Source organism: Oncorhynchus kisutch, linkage group LG23 (assembly GCF_002021735.2).
Source record: "Oncorhynchus kisutch isolate 150728-3 linkage group LG23, Okis_V2, whole genome shotgun sequence".
Classification (NCBI taxonomy): Eukaryota; Metazoa; Chordata; class Actinopteri; order Salmoniformes; family Salmonidae; genus Oncorhynchus; species Oncorhynchus kisutch.
The window spans coordinates 32293039-32319448 of NC_034196.2; the positions used below are offsets into that span (position 1 = coordinate 32293039).

Genomic DNA, 26410 nt, shown 5'->3' on the forward strand with positions numbered 1-26410 from the left:
AGCAAGGAGTCATCATGTCAGGTAGTCCTGGGGCATGGTCCTAGGGCTCAGGTCCTCCGAGAGAGAGAAAGAAAGAGAATTGGAGAGAGCATATGTGGCCAGTCCTCTTCTGGCTGTGCCGGGTGGAGATTATAACAGAACATGGCCAAGATGTTCAAATGTTCATAAATGACCAGCATGGGCTGTTGTATTTGTTTGTTTGTGTGACGCACAACCATGGGGACCATCATCACAGAAGCCCGCTGTGGCACGAGGTCAGCGATGCAATGTAGAGGTCAATGTTGTGTGGAAACAGTTTGTGAGCATACTGCCACCTGAACCCGAGGTGTAATCAGTAGTCCAAACAGTTGCGTTTTGCAATGAAAATGAAAGTTTCTATTGAACAAATTCAGGTAGGTCCCTCCCCGCTTCGTTCGGTTCTGTTTAAGACACATTTTTCAACATAATCTGCTGGGGGGAGGAGATATACTTTGAAAGTTCTGTTGATGCTCTGGTTGTTGACAGCGAACATCTCCTCCACCCTCTCCTGGGGCTGTACCAGGACCTCTTCCACTGGAGTTCTGACTGGCAAGTTGCCAACGTCTTGCAAAGGGACGTGAGGAGGGTAAAGTCATTCATGGTTGGCTAGTATTGCCTGATTTTGACAAAGTATTACCGTTTTAATTTCTCCTTTCTGAGTTCTATAGGAGTGGAGGCATACAAGTCTTACTATATTGGGCTCGCTAAATGTACAGTAGCCCTTATCCAGCTATCCAGTTAGATAAACATTCATTTAAATAACTCTGTGAGAAGCATGGTGCCGTTTTGGAAGTTTACTTGAATCACAGTCTGAAACTGCAACAAACACAAAAGTACATGTTTTCAGTTACAGTAGTATAGAGCACAGAATGTCTTCCACTATAACTGTAATAAATGTACAAAATGAGCAATAAGAGTACTCAACCTAGAGTCAAAAATAAAATAAAGTTACTAGAATGCAACTGTATGCTTGATATTGCTAAGCTAGTTGTCCATAGGGAGAAATAGCTACTTTGCATTAGCTTCAGTGCTAACAGCCAACTCAAACCTTAATCTTTTACAGAAGCATGAAAATTATGTGAAAAACATTTATCTTGTGTTAATAAACAAATGTACTTACACACATTGCATCTTACAAAGCTTATGTTGAAGGATTGTAACTACTTTGTCACACCTGCAAATCTTACACATTACTTCACTTCTGAAACGGCTTCCTGTCACAATGACACAAACAGGTCAATTCTAGCTGCTGTACTTAAACTGCCTCTAGGGGGTGCTAAACAAGTCCAGAACACTTACTACACTGAACCTCAATCTATACCAGACACAGATCCTTAAATAATACAGACACAGACCCTTTTAATCCATACCAGATCCACAGACCTTCATTAGTATAGTCTAAGAATACACTATAGTCTTTCAATCTATAACTGAAATATATTTTCTCAACCAACACCACCTTCTTAGACCCTCTCAATCAACTCCAGATCCTCTGATCATCCAGATCAATGCTGTCAGTGGATTAGCCACACAGCTCCACAAAAAAAGTAGAGTTGAATGTGTGCACACACACACACAGAGCCCATGCCCAGATCACACACACACACCACAGCCAGAGGTCTGAGTGAGGTGGACAGGGAGAGAGAGGGAAGCAAACACACTGATGGTTCACATATGCTTGTGGACTGACAGGGTGGCTCAGAGAAGCTTTATTTCAATTAGCAAGGTGGTCTGGAAGTGGAGTAGCTGTGACATAAGGCATGACCGGCTGTGTAAATACGCACAAGGAGATGTAGTGCCAGCACACACACACGCCATTACCTCAGCCTCAAAGCCTGACGCTCTGGTCTAGTCTCCCGCGACACATTCTCTCCCTCACCACTGGTTATACACTACATCACGTGTGAAATAGCTTCGATGCCTTCGTTATGAAATGTTCAGAATGATATATCTTGAATAAAGACAGTGCTGTACAGACAGTGGCCGTATGGAACATAAACAAAATGGTCAGACATTGAGGAAAATTAAGCAATGCACACAGTACACACTGTACCAGTATATTGAATATTCAATCCCAATTACGTCACAAGATTGAAGATGATCTGTATAAATGAGGCTAAAAGGTGTACCAGTGTGTTCATATTAAATGATTGTGATGTGTCAGTCTCAGAAGAGACTGAAGAAAAACAAACTCAGCCAGGAACGTTCATATGAGCAGTGAGTCTACCAGGATCTCCTAATTATTCCACACCAAGTCCTTTCCCCTATGCTAAAAATGACACAACTCAGAGAATATAGTCATCCTATCCATAACCTGTCATTTGTTGACTTAACTCTGAAGGAGTTCGCATACACCTCTGTGGGGCTAAATGAAGCCGAGCCGGGAGAGTAGAGGCAAAAGCCAGTCAGTTGAATTTAATGAGATCTCTGGGAGGTCAATAGGTAAAACTCTCCACTTGGGTTTGTTATTAAAGCAAAACTGCACTGCTGTAACATAGGGTTCATAGTACTGTAACAAAGTCTCCTCAGCCTCGGCACGCACACTCGGATTTCCCTTCAGAGCTTGGGCTTGTTGCAGTCCCCAAACAAAATCATGCCTAACTCGAGAATCCCGACCCAGAAATTGACCTCTATCGTCAATTTCTAGCAACTGTGTCCCTTACAGATCGTTCTTGTACATAGTGGCCTAAATATGGAGCCAAGAACTTTAGTTGACATAGGGTTCATGTCTGAAAATTATTAGACAAGATCATGATATCTGAATGATCTCCCCTTGACAATAGTCCTATATTATATCATGATTTAATAGAAGCAATGATCCTAGAATCTAGGATCCAGAATCTAAACGATTCACACAGGTACACAGTAAGAAAACACAAACTGGACAGAAAAACATACAGGAGACAATTTTAAGTAGTCATTTTTATATATAGGTATATAATCATATATTATACATTTAATACAGGCACATTGAGATCGATCATAAAGTGAACAGGAAAAAAAAGTGGCTGAGATATTTGTAAAAATTGACATTTTATGAGAAATTAAACTAAACTCTCCTTTTGACATGGACATATAAAACAAACAAAAATCATAATGACAAGCTCCAAGAAAGAAAGAAAAAAATTACTGGATGCGATGTAGAGACAGCAAGAACCAGCTCGCTAAATATACTTTGCATATATATTCAGTTTCTGACTGGGGGTTTCTCTGATCTTAGTGGGTGGATCGAGAGTAGCCGGCGCTGTTGATATGATATTTTAAGGAGAACTCTGATTTTGATACGCTGTTCCCCTCTTTAAAACGTTCCTTACGTTGGTTTTCCATGATAACGCTTAAGTTTAGTAAACTCCAACTCCATTCGGATAGTCACACATTATTTGGTTGGGCCATATAAAGTGTTCTGGAAAATATTATTTGTGTATAATTTTACCCCTCATTCAAATAAAGTTAGTATTTGCCTCTACAATTCTACTGAAGGTGGAGTCTTAAACTGTATCTTAAACAAATATCATCCTTAAAGGACCAATAATTCAAACCGTGATGATTAATCCATGCCTTACAAGACATAATTCTGACTTATTGTACTGTATACAAAACAAATCCTATTTTAGACATTGACTACACAAATACATCTCGATCAACATTGTTAAACAATAATCACATTTCTCATAGTTCTAGAAGACTGGCCACATGGACTAGGTGTTCTCTCATAGTTCTAGAAGACTGGCCACATAAACTAGGTGTTCTGTCATAGTTCTAGAAGACTGGCCACATGGACTAGGTGTTCTGTCATAGTTCTAGAAGACTGGCCACATGGACTAGGTGTTCTGTCATAGTTCTAGAAGACTGGCCACATAAACTAGGTGTTCTGTCAGTTCTAGAAGACTGGCCACATGAACTAGGTGTTCTGTCAGTTCTAGAAGACTGGCCACATGGACTAGGTGTTTTGTTGTGCTGAAAAGTTATATATTGAGGTTTGGTCAGATCACGTTTACTAGTAAGCGATGCGATTAACCATATCTACAAATAGTACCTCTGAAAAGGCATCCTATTCCATAGTGCACTACTACTGATCAAAAGTAATGCGCTATATATTGTAGGGCATAGGGTGCCATTTCAGAAGCAGTGAGAACGTTAACAGTATCAACTGTACCAAATACCAGGGTCCGTTATCCACAAAGCGTCTCAGTGTAAGAGTGCAGACATGGGATCAGTTATCTTTTAGTTCATAATTGATCGTATTATATGGCCAGATCCTAGATCAGCACTATTACTCAGAGACGCTTTGTGGATATGGGCCAGGAGTTTACACGCATACAGTGTTCAGATGGCCACATACATGATGGAACACTAACAGTCCACAATCACAGTGTTACTGGTGTGCCCATATCAATGTTTGTAATGAAAATACAGTACTGTGATCATTATCTATACTATCAAAACTGTGGTTTTGGGGAGAAGGCATTGGAAAAGGTTGTCAAAAACACACGTTAGTGATATTGATAGAACTGCTACATAAGGTGTATGCTAGATACTGGTCCTCCATTGGTATATAAGGCAAGAATGAACCACTGTATGAAATCGAGTCAGCACCAAGAACTGTTGTCTGTCTCTCTCCTCACAGGCAAACACGGCAGAAATGTAGCCTATCACAACTGGATAGCATCTTATTACCATTATCAAAAGATGACAAGGTATATTTTCTTAAGGCATTTCTAGAATTGATTTGGCTAGATTGTGATAAAGATGCTCGGCTAGCAGGCTGTCCAGTGCTCTCAAATAGACCAAAGGCGGTTTGGGAACAAAGATCACTGTCGGATCAAATATAGAAAAAAATACCCCAGTAGAAAAGACAACATCATAGCAAAGACACAGAACTGAGACTCAGTCCACTGGATCAGCAGTTTCTGGAAGACAGATGCCTTTTAGATTGACTGGTGTAGAAACTGGACGCATTTTCCCTTCAACATCCAAAAACAAGATTAGAAAACAACTTGCACAAGGTTGGTGCTTTTTCTTTTTGTTAGCGGTGCCTTTTGAACATACAAAAGGGCTTCGAGAAAAGTAGCTACGTTTTCAATTAATTTATCCACAGAAAGAAAGAGGCACTGAGGTCAGTTAGGTTTTGTTTGCTTTTGAAAGAGAGCTGACCTTGTGTTATTACCAGTTGTCAGAAGCGACAGGACAACCGATTAATGTTGTGCCATGATAACATTTTAGAGAATCTGTTTAGTTCAAAAAATACAGCTTATACCTTCATTTCTTCATTGCACATGATCAGAATGAAAATAACCCAGGAAATAAAGGTAAATCAGAAAAAAACATGACTTGAGTCTCACAAAGTAAAATACTCGGTGATCGTACTTGCAATTGAGAAGAGAAGGAGAGCGGGATGAGGGAGGATAGTGTTGCATTTCCTCTCCTCTTTCTTCTCTTGTCTCACTGTTTTACCCAGAATCTTTGTTACTACAAGAGCTTCAGTGGAATACATACACAATTTACAAAGGAGAGAACAAATATATTTTTAGATTGTTAGTGCAGATTGTATTCATTTGTACATTTTTTTTGTATATAATATGCATTTATATATAATCCATACATTGTTACATAACGAAACACTACGGTCCTGACTTTATAAAAGTCTGAATTGATCAGAAAGCATTACACTTCTCAACATCTATACATTTCCATTTCCTGACAGCTCAACTTAATTTTTTATTTCATGTATTCTTCTTCTTTTTAAACAGTGTTCCATACTCAGCGCTGCTTTACTGAGGAGATCTCTGCTCGAGACAGACAAGGTACATTGGGACATAATGCAAAGTGTTTGAATGCTTCACAAAAAACCTGGTGTATTTGCTGCACCTCTCCAGTCTTCACCTCCCCTTTAATAAATAGGACAAAAAGGACTCAAATATTGAAAATAAATGTTCAATAAAGTCGTTGTGCTTGGGGGTCCAGGACAGTATGCATACTCAACAGTCTGCCATGTAACGACCTAGGAGAAGGAACACAAACATGGACCACTCATGTTAGACAACAATATAGACCACATCATTCACATTTGACTAACCAAAAGGGAAAAGTCTCTTCACCTCAAGCCACAACATGAACATTGAAACAGGTGACAAGTTCATATGTATTATCTGTAGCTCATCACATCTACCTAGGTAACAACAGATCGTGTGGCGAGTAGGGAAAAATAAACCCCATTCACAGTTTATACTGCTCTGCTTCATTCCTGCACCCATATGTTTCAGCTGCACAAACCTTCATCAGTTGTCAGATTTTGTATCTAGGTTTAGGTCCTATACGTACCTGTGGCAAACCTCTTCTTGTTGAGGGACAGTCTGTACCCGGTTCCCAACAGCTCTATGTCCACCCCAGACAGCGTGCTCCCCTCGCTCATAAACTGCACAGCCAGGGTGGTTGGGGTGGATGGGCCGTCGGAGAGCTCAAACTTAGCCCTCAGAGACCCAGAGCCTTCGTTATCAGACTTCTCAGAGATGTCGTTCAGCTTCCAGAGAGACTTGTTCAGCTCTGAGTTCCTGGTGGAAAGAGACAAAAGAAGACTTGTGAATATGTAGCTTACACAAGTAGTTGTACTACCACTCTCTGTGGCAGAGACATGTAAACCATAGATAAACTATCACTACTTTTGTAATGGAAATATTCATATCAATCCGTCAATACGAGTCAATCATTCAAAGCATCAATAACTAAAAAGTACAGATGTCCACATGTTCTCTGGTCGTTTCTCTCACCAGATAGCATTAGGCAGGGACTGCATGTTGGTGACCCCTCCATCTACATGCACTAGGACCTGTACGTTGGAGAGAGGGCCGGGACAGAGCATGGACTCTGGGTTGTAGTGGTAGTCCAGCCTCAGGTCAGTAGTGGCGGGGTCACACTTCCAGTACACTGCCAGGTTCAGAGGGGTCGATGAGAATCCTTTAGAGGACACCTGCACACACAGGGACACAGCATGAGGTCAGAGGGTAAATGGCAAATATCATGTGTCACGGATCCCTCCGGAACTTTCATTACCCCCTGGCCCCTATTCCCAGTGATTAGTAATTGTATAGTGTGACCTTGGTTTACCATTGTGCTGTCGATTATTGTTACAATGTCCGTTGGTTCATGTGAGTACTTGTGCTGTGGATTTCATGCCATTGTGGATTGCGCAGATGATTAGGGGTCTCGTCCCGTGTGTTAATCATTGTGCGCTTGTGTTATTTATTTGAGGTACTCCTCGCTCTTTTGTTTTGGGTTCCTACCCTGTGTTTTGTACAGTGTTTGTTTGGGTTCCTACCCTGTGTTTTGTACAGTGTTTGTTTGGGTTCCTACCCTGTGTTTTGTAGAGTGTTTGTTTGGGATCCTACCCTGTGTTTTGTACAGTGTTTGTTTGGGTTCCTACCCTGTGTTTTGTACAGTGTTTGTTTGGGTTCCTACCCTGTGTTTTGTAGAGTGTTTGTTTGGGATCCTACCCTGTGTTTTGTACAGTGTTTGTTTGGGATCCTACCCTGTGTTTTGTACAGTGTTTGTTTGGGTTCCTACCCTGTGTTTTGTACAGTGTTTGTTTGGGTTCCTACCCTGTGTTTTGTACAGTGTTTGTTTGGGTTCCTACCCTGTGTTTTGTACAGTGTTTGTTTGGGTTCCTACCCTGTGTTTTGTACGGTGTTTGTTTGGGTTCCTACCCTGTGTTTTGTAGAGTGTTTGTTTGGGATCCTACCCTGTGTTTTGTACAGTGTTTGTTTGGGTTCCTCCCCTGTGCTTTGTACAGTGTTTGTTTGGGTTCCTACCCTGTGCTTTGTACAGTGTTTGTTTGGGTTCCTACCCTGTGTTTTGTACAGTGTTTGTTTGGGTTCCTACCCTGTGTTTTGTACAGTGTTTGTTTGGGTTCCTACCCTGTGTTTTGTACAGTGTTTGTTTGGGTTCCTACCCTGTATTTTGTACGGTGTTTGTTTGGGTTTCTACCCTGTGTTTTGTACAGTGTTTGTTTGGGGTCCTACCCTGTGTTTTGTACAGTGTTTGTTTGGGTTCCTACCCTGTGCTTTGTACAGTGTTTGTTTGGGTTCCTACCCTGTGTTTTGTACAGTGTTTGTTTGGGTTCCTACCCTGTGTTTTGTAGAGTGTTTGTTTGGGTTCCTACCCTGTGTTTTGTACGGTGTTTGTTTGGGTTTCTACCCTGTGTTTTGTACAGTGTTTGTTTGGGTTCCTACCCTGTGTTTTGTACAGTGTTTGTTTGGGTTCCTACCCTGTGTTTTGTACAGTGTTTGTTTGGGATCCTACCCTGTGTTTTGTACAGTGATTGTTTGGGTCCTACCCTGTGTTTTGTACAGTGTTTGTTTGGGATTCTACCCTGTGTTTTGTACAGTGTTTGTTTGGTCATCGTCCCCGTGCCTTTACACGGCACGCCGTAATTTGGGTAAGAAAAAAATATATAACTATTACACATTCCTGTGCCTGTCTCCCAAATCTTTCATACCAACATGACAATATGATTGAAAGGAAGATATGATACCAAAAACAATTAATACATTAAATAAATACATTTACAAATTCAAAAGTGATGGTAATAAGTGTGTCATATTTGGAGTCAAAAAACATTTTACTTTTGGACTTTTGCATTATTACTACAAGAGTGAGTGTATGGTATAGGGGTCACAGTATACTAACGTTGGTTTAGTTTAGTCTGGGACCAACCTGGTATTTGAGGATGTCAACGTTGTAGTAGGATGCAGCAGGGTTCTGCTCTGAGGCTTTCCTGAGGTACGATGTGAGAGCTTGCATGTTGAACCAAAAGTCCTTGGTATGAGCATCACTTTGCGAGGGATCACTGGATCACACACATGGGAAAACGATGACTCAATTATTCATTGCTCTGCTTGATGGATCTGTGTGTGTACAGAGCTCCAATAGTTCGGAAAGAATTACCTTTTTTTTGCCACCCAGCTATTAAATCATGAATTCAATTTGATTCAATTAGTCCAGCTATGTGGTTTCAGGGTTACCCAGAGAAAGCAGAGCAAGAAGGAGAGAAAGAAAAGGGAAGAAAAGGAATCCATTCTTCAAAGAGTCTAACTTAGGTGGACGTCTCAAACGTTCACACTGACAATTCACTGCTAATACAGATGGATATGGCAAGATACATGCTGGATATACCAGAGAAAACACAACAAGAAGCTTTAACTAAGAGGTGATAGCGTGTGTGGAAGGAGGTGATAGCGTGTGTGGAATGAGGTGATAGCGTGTGTGGAATGAGGTGAAAACTTGTTGAAAGTTGATGCAACACTCTTGAAGACATGGCCTGTTATGAAACTAATGTCTGAGGAGGAATGGTGGAAAATAGTTCCCTGTCAGGAGAATGATAGCTTTATGACTGATGAAATCCCCCCACCCTCCGTTCTGTCCCTCTCATCCCATCTCTCCCTACTGGCTGGCTCCCTGAGACTGACATGCTCCAGTTCGGTTTTCAAACAGTGTTTGACTTCCTTTGGTTCGTGTCACACACACACACACACACATTGGAATGTGGTCTTTACTGATATAGAATAAGTACTAATCATTAGCTGAATGTTTCTCTGTGGTCCTACACACCTGTATGGTAACTACACATCCATCAGGTTAATTCAAACATTGTCTGAGTGTTTAACCATTCAACTGTGAATAAAACATTATTTGAACATTTGAATTTCTCCACTCACCTGAACAGTAGTGTCTGGTTGGGGAGGATCTGCTCCAGCTTGGAGGTGTTCTTCAGTTTGAAGGTGAGCATAGCAGGGGTGGGGTTACTGGTGAACACCTTGATGATACCCATGGGGAAGGACAGGGTCATGTCACCTGTGATCTTCACTATGCACCTATAGAGTAAAGGAGTGACAGCACATTAAGGGTTAAACGTGACATTCCCTATGCCGCTGAGGGGCACAGCAGCACACAAAGGGTTTTTAAACCTCTGTCCACTAGTCCAGTCTACCACAGAGTTCTATAGCCTGAAGCAGTTCACACAGTCTCAGTTTTAGTTAGTCCAGTGATATAAATCCAGACAGAACTCAGTCCAAGAGCTCTATTAAATCATTATCGACTCAATCGGAAATTACCTTTACATCTATTAAATAGAGCCCAAAGTCTAAATTAGACCGAGTCCAAGGCTACCTTAGTCCAGATGTAAACAAGCCCATCCCAGTCTGCTGCAGTGTGGTCCATGTGCAAGCCTTAACCCTGCCCTGTGTGTCCACTGCAATGCTTATGAAATGTTCCATTCGCTAATCCCTGCAAAAATAAGCATTTTGCACAGCAGCAATTTAACAGCAGTTAACCAATAAAGGGGTGTATGTTTTCTCTGCCCCAGACTATAATCTACCCCGTGTGGGTTATCCACTCTGAAAGAATGGTGTCGGCCTACCAAAATCTAAAACATTCCACACAGGCAGACACACACGCACAAACACGAACAGACCAGGGTTTCCGTTAACCGCCAATAGATGGATTTTGACCCCCCAAAAATAAAATAAATCAAAATTGGCGCCAGCCAATTGTCAGGGAGAAAAGAAAAGGGGCATTTCAGCCTATTCATTGATTGAAATACGATGTAGCACGAGAGCTGTTTGTTGCTGCTGCAGATTTGTACCTTGTCAGCTCGGGGGTTTGAACTCGCAACCTTCCGGTTACTAGTCCAACGCTCTAACCACTAGGCTACGCTGCCGCTGCATGTTGTGTTAAGATGAAATACCATAAAGTAAATGTGATTTCTGTCATTCTGAGCCCTGTGGGGGGGACATCCTTATCAGGTTACTCAGCCAATGCACATGGGTCCAGTACATTTCTTAAATGTCCGGTAAATTAAAATGCTGCCGGTTAAATGTCCAGCACCACATTTTCCTAACGGAAACCCTGACACACACACACACACACACACAGACCGAGAGACAGAGAGAGAGGCCCAGCGGCTCGTCATGCTTGTGTAAGATAAGTGTGAAATATGGAGCAAAGTTTAGCCTGTGTAATTATTTGTGAAACATGTGTGTATGGACGAGTTGAATACCAGTATGCAGTATGAGTTTACAAAACATTAAGAACTGCTCTTTCCATGACATACTGACCAGGTGAATCCAGGTGAAAACTATGATGCCTTATTGATGTCAATCCTCTTCAATCAGTGTATATAAAGGGGAGGAGACAGGTTGAAGAAAGATTCATATTTTTTATAATGTTTATCCCTTATTCTCCCCATTTTAGATCTGGTCTCATCGCTGCAACTCCCCAATGGGCTCAGGAGGCGAAGGTTGAGTCATGCGTCCTTCGAAACATGACCCGCCAAACCGTGCCCACTTAACCCGGAAGCCAGCCGCACCAATGTGTCAGAGGAAACACAGTTCAACTGATGTCCGAGGTCCGCCTGTAGGAGCCTGGCCCGCCACAAGGAGTCGCTGGAGCGCGATGAGCCAAGTAAAGCCCCCCCCGGCCAAACGCTCCCCTAACCCAGACGATGCTGGGCAAATTTTGCACCAGCCTATGGAACCTCCGACCATGGCCAGTTGTGATAGACCCTGGGATCGAACCCAGGTCTGTAATGACACCTTTGATCGATGCGCCACTCGGGAGGCCTAAAGAAGGATTTATAAGCCTTTTAATCCATTGAAACATGGATTGTGTGTGTGTGCCATTCAGAGGATGAATAGCAAGACAAAAGATTTAGGTGCCTTTGAATGGGGTATGGTAGTAGGTGCCAGGCGCACCGGTTTGAGTGTGTCAATAACTGCAACGCCACTGGGTTGTTCACACTCAAGTTTCTCATATGTATCAAGAATGGTCCACCACCCAAAGGACATACAGCCAACTTGACACAACTGTCAGAATTACTGGAGTCACATGGGCCAGCATCCCTGTGGAACGCTTGACAGGAATAGAGTCCATACCCTGACAAATTGAGGCTGTTCTGAGGGCAAAAGGGGGTGCAACTCGGAAGGTGTTTCTAGTATATGCCCAGTGTATGCCCTAATGGCTGTTCACGGTGTGTGTAGTGGTATGTGTGTTTACAGTATCAGTCAAAGGTTTGGACACACCTCCTCATTCCAGGGTTTTTCTTTATTTCTTACTATTTTCTACATTGTAGAATAATAGTGAAGACATCAAAACTATGAAATAACACATATGAAATCATGTAACCAAAAAAATAATCAACCCTTTGCCTTGACAGCTTTGAACCCTCTTGGCATTCTCTCAACAAATTAACGGGTGTCCCTTGTTAAAAGTTAATTTGTGGAATTTATTTCCTCAATGCGTTTGAGCCAAATCAGTTGTGTTGTGAAAGGGTAGTGGTGGTATACAGAAGAGAGCCCTATTTAGTAAAAGACCAAGTCCATATTATGGCAAGAACAGCTCAAATAAGAAAATCGAAATGCCAGTCCATTACTTTAAGACATGAAGGTCAGTCAATGCAGTCGCAACAACCATGAAACTGGCTCTAATGAGTACCGCCACAGGTAAAGAAGACCCAGAGTTACCTCTGCTGCAGAGGATAAGTTCATTAGATTTACCAGCCTCAGATTGCAGCCCAAATAAATGCTTCACAGAGTTCAAGTAACAGACACATCTCATCATCAACTGTTCAGAGGAGACTGCAGGAATCAGGCCTTCATGGTCAAATTGCTGCAAAGAGACCATGTGGTTCCAACCGCACATGTGGTTCCAACCGCACATGTGGTTCCAACCGCACATGTGGTTCCAACCGCACATGTGGTTCCAACCGCACATGTGGTTCCAACCGCACATGTGGTTCCAACCGCACATGTGGTTCCAACCGCACATGTGGTTCCAACCGCACATGTGGTTCCAACCGCACATGTGGTTCCAACCGCACATGTGGTTCCCACCGCACATGTGGTTCCCACCGCACATGTGGTTCCCACCGTGAAGCATGGAGAAGGAGGTGTGATGGTGCTTTGCTGGTGACACTGTCTGTGATTTATTTAGAATTCAAGGCACACTTAAATCATCCCAAGGCACACATCATTCAAGGCACACACCATCCCATCTGGTTTGAGCTTAGTTCATTTGTTTTTCAACAGGACAATGACCAAACACACACCTCCAGGCTGTGTGAGGGCTATTTGACCAAGAAGGAGAGTGATGGAGTGCTGCATCAGATGACCTGGCCTCCACAATCACTGACCTCAATTGATATGGTTTGGGATGAGTTGGAATGCAGTGAAGGAAAAGCAGCCAACAAGTGCTCAGCATATGTGGGAACTCCTTCAAGACTGTTGGAAAAACATTCCAGGTGAAGCTGGTTGAGAGAATGCCAAGAGTGTGCAAAGCTGTCATCAAGGCAAAAGGTGGCTACTCTGAAGAATCTCAAATATATTTTGATTAGTTTAACACTTTTTTTGGCTCCCACATGATGCCATATGTGTTATTTAATGGTTTTGACGTCTTCACTATTATTCTACAATGTAGAAAACAGAAGAAAAACTTGAATGAGTAGGTGTGTCCAAAATGTTGACTGGTAGTGTACGTGTGAGGTGTGTGTTGGCTTGCGTGCAGTGTGTGTCAGACCCAGGCTGGGGCCAGCTCTCTGAGCTGTAGGTGGTCATGTGAGACTCACTTAGCGGGATCAGCTCCTTTGAAGTAGGCATTAACAGACTCTGTGAAGGCCACAGCAATGGGCAAGGCATCCTGGGACGCCAGGGTCACTGGGCTGGGACCGCGAGACGTCCCTGAGAGAGGGAGGGAATGAAGGGGGGGTGGAGAAATGGAGTGAGGTAGAGAGAGAGGGAGGTAAAGGGGGAGCGGGACAGGTTGAGAGGAAGAGAGAGTAAGACCAAACAAGATGGAATGAGTGTACTGTTATTATTACTGAAGAGTACATTTCAATTCAATTCAACATCAAAAGCATCACACAGTTAAGTTACCAAATAAGGTCAGTCATTACGAAGAACATAATGAACAATTCCATTTCAAAATATCCAAGGCATTACATGCAAAAATAATCATACCTGTCTAGGAATTACATTTAGATTGAATAAAAGAGGAGGTATTACTAAGTCAGGTTACCATTCATCACTTGAATGAATAACTGTTAGGGATCTAAGAAAGTTAAATACTGGAATGAACTTCCTACCTTCAAACATGTTATTTGTTATTCAACAGAACACGACCATGCTGAACTCGTTATTATGTTGATTACGCTGACAGAGACACTTTAACAAGATATCTTTTTCATGAGCAGGCAGACATTGGCGAGCACACAGCAAATCTGAGTGGCCGTTGTTAGTGTGTCACAAATAGGCGCGTGTCCGGGCTGATTGACCACACGCCCTACCTGCAGGCGTTTCACAGCACTTCTCAAAGGTGGGCAGCTTCCCGATGAAACCATCATCCTCTTTAAAGGCCCAACGAAAGAATAATAGGAAAGAAACCAAAAAGTCACAGAAAGCGGTGAGATTGATGGTACTGGGCAGGTGAGATTGATGGTACTGGGCAGGTGAGATGAGGTGAGATTGATGGTACTGGGCAGGTGAGATGAGGTGAGATTGATGGTACTGGGCAGGTGAGATGAGGTGAGATTGATGGTACTGGGCAGGTGAGATGAGGTGAGATTGATGGTACTGGGCAGGTGAGATGGTACTGGGCAGGTGAGATGGTACAAGGTAATGGGCTCTCAATCAAAACACCTGTGTGTGAATGTGAGCATTTGTGTGAGATTAGAATGGTGAGAAACCCTAAAGACACACTGTGTAGTAGGCTTCACAGAGTGACAGAACAGTAGAGCAGTGGTTCCCACTGGGTGGCAGGTAGCCTAGCGGTTAGAGCGTTGGGCAAGTAGCCGAAAAGTTGCTGGTTCAAATACCCGAGCTGTCAAGGTGAAAAATCTGTTGATGTGCCATTGAGCAAGGCACTTAACCCTGCTCCAGTGGCACTGTACTACTATAGATGACCCTGCAAAACTGCACATTTCACTGCACCTATCCTCTACACGGAGTTCCCCTGAAGTACCCCTTTGTGCATTTTAACAGTAGGCCTATGGTCTAATTGGTCTTCTCAAGTACCCCTGTGGATAGACCAAGTACCCCCAGGGGTCTTAGTACCCCTGTGGATAGACCAAGTACCCCCAGGGGTCCTAGTACCCCTGTGGATAGACCAAGTACCCCCTGGTCCTAGTACCCCTGTGGATAGACCAAGTACCCCCAGGGGTCCTAGTACCCTTGTGGATAGACCAAGTACCCCCAGGGGTCCTAGTACCCTTGTGGATAGACCAAGTACCCCCAAAGGGTCCTAGTACCCTTGTGGATAGACCAAGTACCCCCAGGGGTCCTAGTACCCCTGTGGATAGACCAAGTACCCCCTGGTCCTAGTACCCTTGTGGATAGACCAAGTACCCCCAGGGGTCCTAGTACCCTTGTTGATAGACCAAGTACCCCCAGGGGTCCTAGTACCCCTGTGGATAGACCAAGTACCCCCAGGTCCTAGTACCCCTGTGGATAGACCAAGTACCCCCTGGTCCTAGTACCCTTGTGGATAGACCAAGTACCCCCAGGGGTCCTAGTACCCTTGTTGATAGACCAAGTACCCCCAGGGGTCCTAGTACCCCTGTGGATAGACCAAGTACCCCCAGGTCCTAGTACCCCTGGTTAGGAACCACTGCAGTAGAGGGAGAAGGAGGAAGAGAGGAGACTCACTTTGGCTGAGGAGAAACAGAGGACAGGGAGAAAGGAGGAACTCTGGTTCCGGAGAGGAGAGGGAGGGACGGAAGATACGCTCAGGCCCTGTGAGGAGGAGGGGAGTGAGGGAAGGAGAGAAACCCAATAAGGTTTAAAGACAAGAAGTGGGTTTAGGTTAGGTGAGAGTGGAGGGACTATATAAAAGAGGAAGGAGGAGAGGGACTATATAAAAGAGGAAGGAGGAGAGGGACTATATAAAAGAGGAAGGAGGAGAGGAAAGGGAATACGAGAGGGAGGAGAGGAAAGGGAATACGAGAGGGAGGAGAGGAAAGGGAATACGAGAGGGAGGAGAGGAAAGGGAATACGAGAGGGAGGAGAGGGATGAGAGGAAGTAGTAAAGAAATATGAATTGAGGGAGAGGGGAGGGGGTGAAAGGAGAAGAGGGGAATGGAGAGAAGAAGACTGTAAAGAGGAGAAGTGAAGAGTAGAACGTAGAGAGAGGAGGTGATGGAGCTTGGTTATGTTCTTAATCCTTACCCACTGTGGGTGTATTGGAGGCACTGAGAGAGGCAGTGGAGGACAGGGAGGAGGAGCTCTCTGCCCGGGCCAGGGGCGCAGCCGGAGGAGGACTGGCGTTGGACAACGTCTTGGTCGGGCTGAACGGCCGCACCTGGTTGGTTAGACAGCACAAACCCAGAAATCAACCAATGGTACTGGATTCCACTAATTAACCCCATACAGTGTAAATAACAAGAGCAAAAAAATACATGTAGTCCATTATCATGAATCGATAGAGAATGGTTCCACAAATCAATACTCTGATGCCCACAGTTTAGGTTCTCTAAGTCTAGTGAAGATACTGCAGATTCTCTATCAGATAGTTGAGATTGACACTGGGCAGGTACTCCGGCGGAGATTGACACTGGGCAGGTACTCCGGCGGAGATTGACACTGGGCAGGTACTCCGGCGGAGATTGACACTGGGCAGGTACTCCGGCGGAGATTGACACTGGGCAGGTACTCCGGCGGAGATTGACACTGGGCAGGTACTCCGGCGGAGATTGACACTGGGCAGGTACTCCGGCGGAGATTGACACTGGGCAGGTACTCCGGCGGAGATTGACACTGGGCAGGTACTCCGGCGGAGATTGACACTGGGCAGGTACTCCGGCGGAGATTGACACTGGGCAGGTACTCCGGCGGAGATTGACACTGGGAAGGTACTCCGGCGGAGATTGACACTGGGCAGGTACTCCGGCGGAGATTGACACTGGGCAGGTACTCCGGCGGAGATTGACACTGGGCAGGTACTCTGAATTGAGATTGATACTGGGCAGGTACTCACAATTTCATTGATTCCTGTGAGTTTTCCTGTGGGTAGTTTGGGTCTGGAAGAGGGTCGTGGAGGAGCCACCATGGCCCCAGTTTGAGGGGTAGTGGGTCTGGCCAGGGCAGGCACTGCAGGGAGGAGGGGGGACAAAAAGGAAAGGACTAAGAATTCAGGGTAAAACATGCTGCACTATATGTAATATACTTCTGATACAATTCTTAACAGGTTCAGTGCATTTTTTACTTTTTAAACATCACTGAGTCACTCCAAGTAATGCAAAACCATGCAAACACAGAAGTCAAGACATGCACAAATTCTGAATCATAAAATACAGAACAAAATTCCGATCACTCACAAAACGGTGTTAACAATTCTCTAAGGCAGACAAGCATATGCCCCTCAAAACAAAAACACACACATTAAATAAAAAAAATACATTATTCAACCAAACATATTGTAAATAAGGTTGAAATAAAATAGTTATAAAAGCTGGAAACTGAAAAAAATGGTTTTAAAAAGTAGTACAAAAGAGAACAATGGCAAAGGCAGGACTTGACACCACTACAGTTTATGCCATGCTAGAGGTTACCATTGTGTGCCTGGCTAGCTGCTGCTGCTGCTGCCACCATCCCCACTGTCAGTGCTGAAAACACCTCAGGGACAGAGGAGGTGCTGACCTCCACAACCCCACTGCTCAGCGCCATCTTATTATAGGGATCAGCGGGGTCATCAGAGAAGAAACAGATGGACCGGCAAGACTGAGGCCTGCCGGTAGGAGGGTTAGACTGGGTCCGGTCGCGGTTGACCGGACCTGTACCCGGACAGCAGCTCTGCTGGCGTCGGACTGGCACAAAGTCGTGGTTGACATCGATCCAGTGGCTCTGGGACCTGGTAAAGGCAGACTGGTTCTCTCCCTGAGGCACGCTGGTTGGGTCTGGGCCTGGGGTTGGTTCTATGGGCTCATCCTGCCAGGTGATGGGGGTCCTCTGGGCACGGGCTGGGATGGGCTTCAGGGCCAGAAAGGGGTCAGCTGGTGAGTTCCATGGAGAGAAGGTGGTGGTGGTAGTGGTGGTAGTAGTAGTGGTGGTAGTAGTAGTGGTGGTGGAAGGTAGAGGGGTGACCTCTCCTTTGGCCTGCTGCAGGACGTCTGCCAGTGGGGGAGAGGAGAACTCCTGCTGTAACACCCCCTCATCTGTTGATGGCACATGATAGTCCAGGGCAGGGCAGAGTGATGAACCTATACCACAGAGTAAGGAGGAACCATACTAGCTAACATTTACAAAGATCCTCATGCAAACATCTTTACATTCCTACGTCATATAATGATTTCTGTTGCATTATACTGAACAAAGTAGTACTTTTTTTTTCACTCAAAGAACAAGGCTTGGGGATGCCCATCTACAGATTACTATAATTAAACTAGTTTCCATCTATGGAACAGCCAGGTGTAGGCACAGTTCACTGTGAACTGCAATCCTATGCAATCTCTGAGCAACATTAGACAATGCGAGTGTCGGGCTGTGACAGGAATGAATGTTTCAGTCTTAACTGGTAATAAATAGTGTTAGAGGATTACAGCTACTCTGACTTGGAGTGTTAGGTCCTCACACCACGCAGACACGCAGAGCCACACAGCGCTCTCAGCTTATCTAGGCAGGGCTCTCAATCCAACACTAATTCAGTTATCCATCTTCCTCATTGGATTGGTTGAACAAAGTATACACAACTACAACTACCAGTCCATCACTGAAATCCTACAATAAAAGAGTGGATTGGAGACAATTGGCGCAAACATTGGAGAAAAAGAATCACCAAACACCAACAAGCAACTGGATAAGACATTGGATGAATGTTAAGGCTTTTTGTCAGTGAGGTTAGATAGTTGGACACTGATTCAGTACAGCGCAACCGCACAGAAAACACTGGTGTAAATGGGTGCAGCTAGGGCAAACATTTTACCTGCCTCCCCTGGCAGAAACACAGGGGACTCGTTAATGTGGAGAGGACATAGAGGAATGGAGAGGAAAAGAGAGTCGATGTCTGGAGGAGGAGGCGGGGGGAAAGGGGGAGAAAGGAGGGTTAACACACAGAGATAGGCTAAAATAACTAGCTGCAAAAGAACAAAGTCAGAAAGCCCTACATAATCAAATAAAACTAGAGCCTAATCATCTCTTTCAGGCTTGCCAAATGACTGACTCCGAAGCAGATGTATGTTTGCAGTTCAGTCAGGGCCAGATTAATGTGTTGTGTGTATTAAATGGCTGGTAATGCCTGTGTTTTACACAGAGAGCTTAAACAGGTCTTTAAAGGACTTCAGAGTCATCACAGTATCCTAACCAGGGGACTTTACACAGATTTTTTGACAATAACGAGATCGTGTTTGACAACATACATGCCAATAGGCCTTATCGCCAACCCTCTGACCCAAACTAGGTGCCAATTAAGTGTGGATTACGATTAGCCCAGGCAATGGGTCAGTGCTAACGTAACTATTTCAACACACAGTCAGTCACACACAGACACACACAGAGACTCCACACAGAGACTCCACACAGAGACTCCACACAGAGACTCCACAGTACATAAACACTGGTACTGAAACCATCCTGTCACATATCTGTACTGGAGTGAGAGGCAGGACAGTGTGAACGAGAGAAAGAGGGATGTAAAGGAAATGAAAAATAAACTAAACACACGTGTACTTACAAATGCAAATAAAGCCCCCTGTAACAATAATTCTTCATCAAATAAAAGAACAAAGCTTAAAAGACAGTTAATTGAATAACAAAACTGTAAATAAAATAAAATAAAATAAATGGGCAAAACCTCCACACGACACTTGATGTCAAACTTGCAAAAAAATAAGCAAAAAGGTTACAGGTTACATGACCTATTAGAAAGTCATATCAACAATAAACACACAAACAAAACATGTTCAGTGACACAGACACGTTCTGTTTAGGTTGGGAGTGAGCACCCAAAACCAGCCCGCAAAAAAATAAGTAAACAGTAAAATCACCATGAATTCTGCAAAAAATGGGTTTGATTTAGGAAATCTGTTCCAAACTATTCCCACGGATATAAAATAGACTTACGTGATTAGTGTCTCAATGTAATAAAATACTATTTCTTCTGGTGTCAATGTGTACAGTAGGAGCTGTGCAGGGGACTACCTGGCCTGCATGTGGGGCTCTTTATCATTTGAATAGCATTTAACCTTTATTTAACTATGTGGGGTCATGTCTGTATCAGTAGTAGTTTGAGGTAATAGTGAAAACCAAAGCCATTTATAAAGAGAGTTCAAATTATCCAGACAGAACCCCATCATGGTCGGCACCGACCTCACCCAGCCACCCATAGGAATACATTGAAACACTGTTACGCTTGAAGGGCGGGGCTTACCTGTTGATGAGGACACTGAGGAGGAGGAGCCTCTTAGGGTGGGGGCGGGGCCGAATGGATCCAGTGAGAGAAGGTCATTATTGAGAGCAGGTCTACTGCTGAGAGAGCGAGAGAGAGGAAGGATGGATAGAGAAAGGGGGAGAAAGTGATGTGGAAATGAGAGCAATTACTAAACAGTGAGAGTAGGGCAATCAAGTGTGTGTATCAAGTGTTTCTCAGCCAATTTGTATCTGTAATAGTTAGGAGAATCTTTATCCTGTACTTACTCATTGAAATATGTTGACATCCTGGCCTTTCCCAACTCATCACCTGGTTGAGAAGAGAACATACAAATAACAACCTTAACCTCAGCAAGGTTACATAGGTGGAGGGAACACCCTGTCCCATACCCCCCCCCACCCAGACAGGTGTTTAAACACACACTGTAGGGAGCAAGAGAGCCCATGCTACAGGATAGGGCTGCAGTGCTCTCTGTGTGGCTCACACTAGTGTGTTAATGTGTTATTTGTACAGTAGCAGAGGTTCCCCACCCAGCAAGACATTCCTCGATTGGTCCCAAATATAACCCATTTTATTTTCAGATCTACATGAAACTACGGAGCTCCTTGCGACTGTGGCAAACAGATAGTGTTAGAAAAGCTTTGTTAAATGCTGAAGATCATTGTTTTTAAGCACTGCTTTATTAGCTAGCATGTTCGTTTGTGTTAGCTTTAGCTGTAGAGTACAGTATTAACCACAGGGTGGAGGGGAGCTGAGGTGGGGGTGTAGAGGTCTACTTGGCATGGCATGTTTGATGGGTGTGGTGGTGGTTTGGGGGGGGGGGGGCAGACTGACTAGAGAGGTACGTATAGTACTCACCTAGCACCTGAGAGCCTATCGCTGAGTGGGAATGCATTCCTGACAGCCCTGAGCATGTTTAAAACACATGGCTATGAATCTCTTAACTCTACCAAATATACATAGTATCAGCCTTAAACTCTATCAAAAAGTTGCATTATCAGTCTTTGCTCTATCAAATTGATAAAATACTTTAAAACTATAACTTGATATGATGGTAATATGAATATCAAAGGATAATAAAGTGATGTTATTTAAACTGTGTATAATGCTACTTAATATATTTGTGATATATTTATTTCTTCATGGTTTACTTGCTAACATCCACTAATAGTTCACAGTTTGAGACAGTTACGTGACTTGTTGCATTCCTTTATAGACAACTAATTCATTTGTTCGAGCAGAAAATCAAAACACAGCAAAACATACAAATTGTAGCCAAAAACTCAGGAGGAAAAATATACTTTCTGACATGCAAAATAAAAACAAGCAATTAAGCAATCAATCTTACTCATAGGTTAGAGGAGGAACAGGAGTCCCCTCAAATACACACATATAAAAAAACTTTACTTTAGCTGGGGATATGTTGGTTTTGGCGAGGTTGCTAGGATTTTTTATTTTCTTTAAGAACGACCCGAGGCAAGAAAAATGAAGTTAAAAAGTCAAAAATGGTCGCAGCCATCAAACAGAGGAGGAGGAGAGGTGGGGGAGGGGGTGTCAAATAAATACTCACTGGATTGGTTCCTTCGCATCTGACCCTGAGAATAGAAACACACATTCATTAACTACAGATAGGATAAGACACACAGAACTTCAGCCCTCATCCTCCACAAAAAAAGACTAACAATCCCAAAACATACTTTACTGTACAAAGACTAAATGAAGATCAGAGAAAAGTACATTTGAAGTAAAATGTTCTTGTCAGTACTTGGATGCCTTTATTATAACAGACAGTAGGTGATTTGGCATAGGTCCAAGATGGAACCAATCTTCAGTAGTGCAGGGTCAATTCACTTCTGCCTCTACACAGTATCTCGAACTACACCTATTTAAGATGACAGCTCAACGTTCCTCAATGTGTTACTCTTTCAGAATCAACACTTGTGTAATAACTTACTTCCTGAATAACACTTTCTAAAAACAGAGATATGTACAATACAGGTGATATTTATCAGGTGGGGTACGGTACTCACAATACAGGCGATATTTATCAGGTGGGGTACGGTACTCACAATACAGGCGATATTTATCAGGTGGGGTACGGTACTCACAATACAGGCGATATTTATCAGGTGGGGTACGGTACTCACAATACAGGCGATATTTATCAGGTGGGGTACGGTACTCACAATACAGGCGATATTTATCAGGTGGGGTACGGTACTCACAATACAGGCGATATTTATCAGGTGGGGTACGGTACTCACAATACAGGCGATATTTATCAGGTGGGGTACGGTACTCACAATACAGGCGATATTTATCAGGTGGGGTACGGTACTCACAATACAGGCGATATTTATCAGGTGGGGTACGGTACTCACAATACAGGCAATATTTATCAGGTGGGGTACGGTACTCACAATACCAAAAAACTGTCCCGAACTAAAATAGAATTGATACATGGAAATGTTGAAAAGCGTATTATTAACTATTCCCTAAGGAGAGGCTTTTTCCACATCAATTTTAAAGAGACAGTAAATCACAGGATTAAGCTTCTCAGACACATACCAGACATTAAACCTAGGGTGAAAAATGCAGCTGCACAGAACAGACAGGACACAGTATCTAACCCCGCACTGCCATCAATCAGGTATGAGAGAGAGAGGAGAGGGAGAGAGATATTCAAACACTAACAGAGGCAACCAACAGAAGATCTGATGTACTTCTGTGTGACCCAATGGAAACAAAGACCATCAATTCCAATAAAGCCTTTTATTGACACACTGAAAAAGGAGAGGGAGAAAGAAGGAGAGGAACAGAAGGGGTTTAGAGGGAGGCAGCTGAAGCGTCAGAGCGCCGTGAGGCCTGGGTTTAGTCCCACAGGCACTAAGCAACAAATGGGTTCAATTACGGCTGTAGCCCGCCACACACACACACACACACACACACAACACTACAGATCTCCACACACACACACACTACAGATCTCCACACACACACACACACACACACACACACAACAATACAGATCTCCACACACACACTACAGATCTCCACACACACACACACACACACTACAGATCTCCACACACACACACACACTACAGATCTCCACACACACACACTACAGATCTCCACACACACTACAGATCTCCACACACTACAGATCTCCACACACACACACTACAGATCTCCACACACACACACACACTACAGATCTCCACACACACTACAGATCTCCACACACACACACACACTACAGATCTCCACACACACACTACAGATCTCCACACACACACACACTACAGATCTCCACACACACACTACAGATCTCCACACACACACACACTACAGATCTCCACACACACACACACTACAGATCTCCACACACACACACACTACAGATCTCCACACACACACACACACACACTACAGATCTCCACACACACACACACACACACACTACAGATCTCCACACACACACACACACTACAGATCTCCACACACTACAGATCTCCACACACACACACTACAGATCTCCACACACACACTACAGATCTCCACACACACTACAGATCTCCACACACACACACACACACTACAGATCTCCACACACACACTACAGATCTCCACACACACACACACTACAGATCTCCACACACACACACACTACAGATCTCCACACACACACTACAGATCTCCACACACACACACACTACAGATCTCCACACACACACACACTACAGATCTCCACACACACACACACACACACACTACAGATCTCCACACACACACACACACACACACACACACACACACTACAGATCTCCACACACACACTACAGATCTCCACACACACACACACACACACTACAGATCTCCACACACACACTACAGATCTCCCCAACACACACACACACACTACAGATCTCCCACACACACACACACACTACAGATCTCCCACACACACACACCACACACATCACACCACACACTACAGATCACACACACACACACACACACACACTACAGATCTCCACACACACACACACACACACACTACAGATCTCCACACACACACACACACACTACAGATCTCCACACACACACACACACTACAGATCTCCACACACACACACACACACTACAAGATCTCCACCCACACACACACACACTACAGATCTCCACACACACACACACACAACAGATCTCCACACACACACACACAACAGATCTCCACACACACACACACACTACAGATCTCCACACACACTACAGATCTCCACACACACTACAGATCTCCACACACCACACATACAGATCTCACACACACACACACACTACAGATCTCCACACACACACACACTAACAGATCTCCACACACACAACACTACAGATCTCCACACACACACACACTACAGATCTCCACACACACACACACTACAGATCTCCACACACACACCACACTACAGATCTCCACACACACACCTACAGATGTCCACACACACACACTACAGATCTCCACACCCTACAACCCCACCACACTACAGATCTCCACACACACACACACTACATATCTCCACACATACACACACTACAGATCTCCACACACTACAGATCTCCACACACACACTACAGATCTCCACACCACACACTACAGATCTCCACACACACACACACACACTACAGATCTCCACACACACACACTACAGATCTCCCACACACACACTACAGATCCCACACACACACTACAGATCTCCACACACACACACACACTAACAGATCTCCACCACACACTACAGATCTCCACACACACTACAGATCTCCACACACACACACACACACTACAGATCTCCACACACACACACTACAGATCTCCACACACACACTACAGATCTCCACACACACACACACACACTACAGATCTCCACACACACACTACAGATCTCCACACACACACACACACTACAGATCTCCACACACACACACACACTACAGATCTCCACACACACACTACAGATCTCCACACACACTACAGATCTCCACACACACACACACACACTACAGATCTCCACACACACACACACTACAGATCTCCACACACACACACACACACTACAGATCTCCACACACACACACTACAGATCTCCACACATACACACACTACAGATCTCCACACATGCACACACTACAGATCTCCACACATGCACACACTACAGATCTCCACACATGCACACACTACAGATCTCCACACATGCACACACTACAGATCTCCACACACACACACACTACAGATCTCCACACACACACACACTACAGATCTCCACACACACACACACACACACACACTACAGATCTCCACACACACTACAGATCTCCACACACACTACAGATCTCCACACACACACACACACACACTACAGATCTCCACACACACACACTACAGATCTCCACACACACACACACACTACAGATCTCCACACACACACACACACACTACAGATCTCCACACACACACACACTACAGATCTCCACACACACTACAGATCTCCACACACACACACACTACAGATCTCCACACACACACACTACAGATCTCCACACACACACACTACAGATCTCCACACACACACACACACACACACTACAGATCTCCACACACACACACTACAGATCTCCACACACACACACACACACACTACAGATCTCCACACACACTACAGATCTCCACACACACACTACAGATCTCCACACACACACACTACAGATCTCCACACACACACACACACACACTACAGATCTCCACACACACACACTACAGATCTCCACACACACTACAGATCTCCACACACACACACACTACAGATCTCCACACACACACACACACTACAGATCTCCACACACACACACACACACACACACTACAGATCTCCACACACACACACACACACACTACAGATCTCCACACACACACACACACACACACACTACA

The 26410-nt window shown here is 44.2% G+C and overlaps 1 protein-coding gene across 1 annotated transcript in view; it reads right to left on the reverse strand.

The window, feature by feature from the left end:
* Positions 1–2925: 2925 nt before the first annotated feature.
* Positions 2926–26410, reverse strand: part of LOC109868807 (F-BAR domain only protein 2) — an 86733-nt gene continuing 63248 nt past the window's right edge. Inside the window, 13 exon segments of the mRNA XM_031802417.1 lie at positions 2926–6019; positions 6340–6569; positions 6786–6985; positions 8728–8860; positions 9729–9884; positions 13631–13742; positions 14348–14407; positions 16224–16356; positions 17032–17144; positions 20419–20516; positions 20685–20727; positions 21277–21324; positions 21989–22013. Of these exon segments, the coding sequence (XP_031658277.1) occupies positions 5997–6019; positions 6340–6569; positions 6786–6985; positions 8728–8860; positions 9729–9884; positions 13631–13742; positions 14348–14407; positions 16224–16356; positions 17032–17144; positions 20419–20516; positions 20685–20727; positions 21277–21324; positions 21989–22013 (1374 nt within the window). The 3' untranslated portion in view covers positions 2926–5996.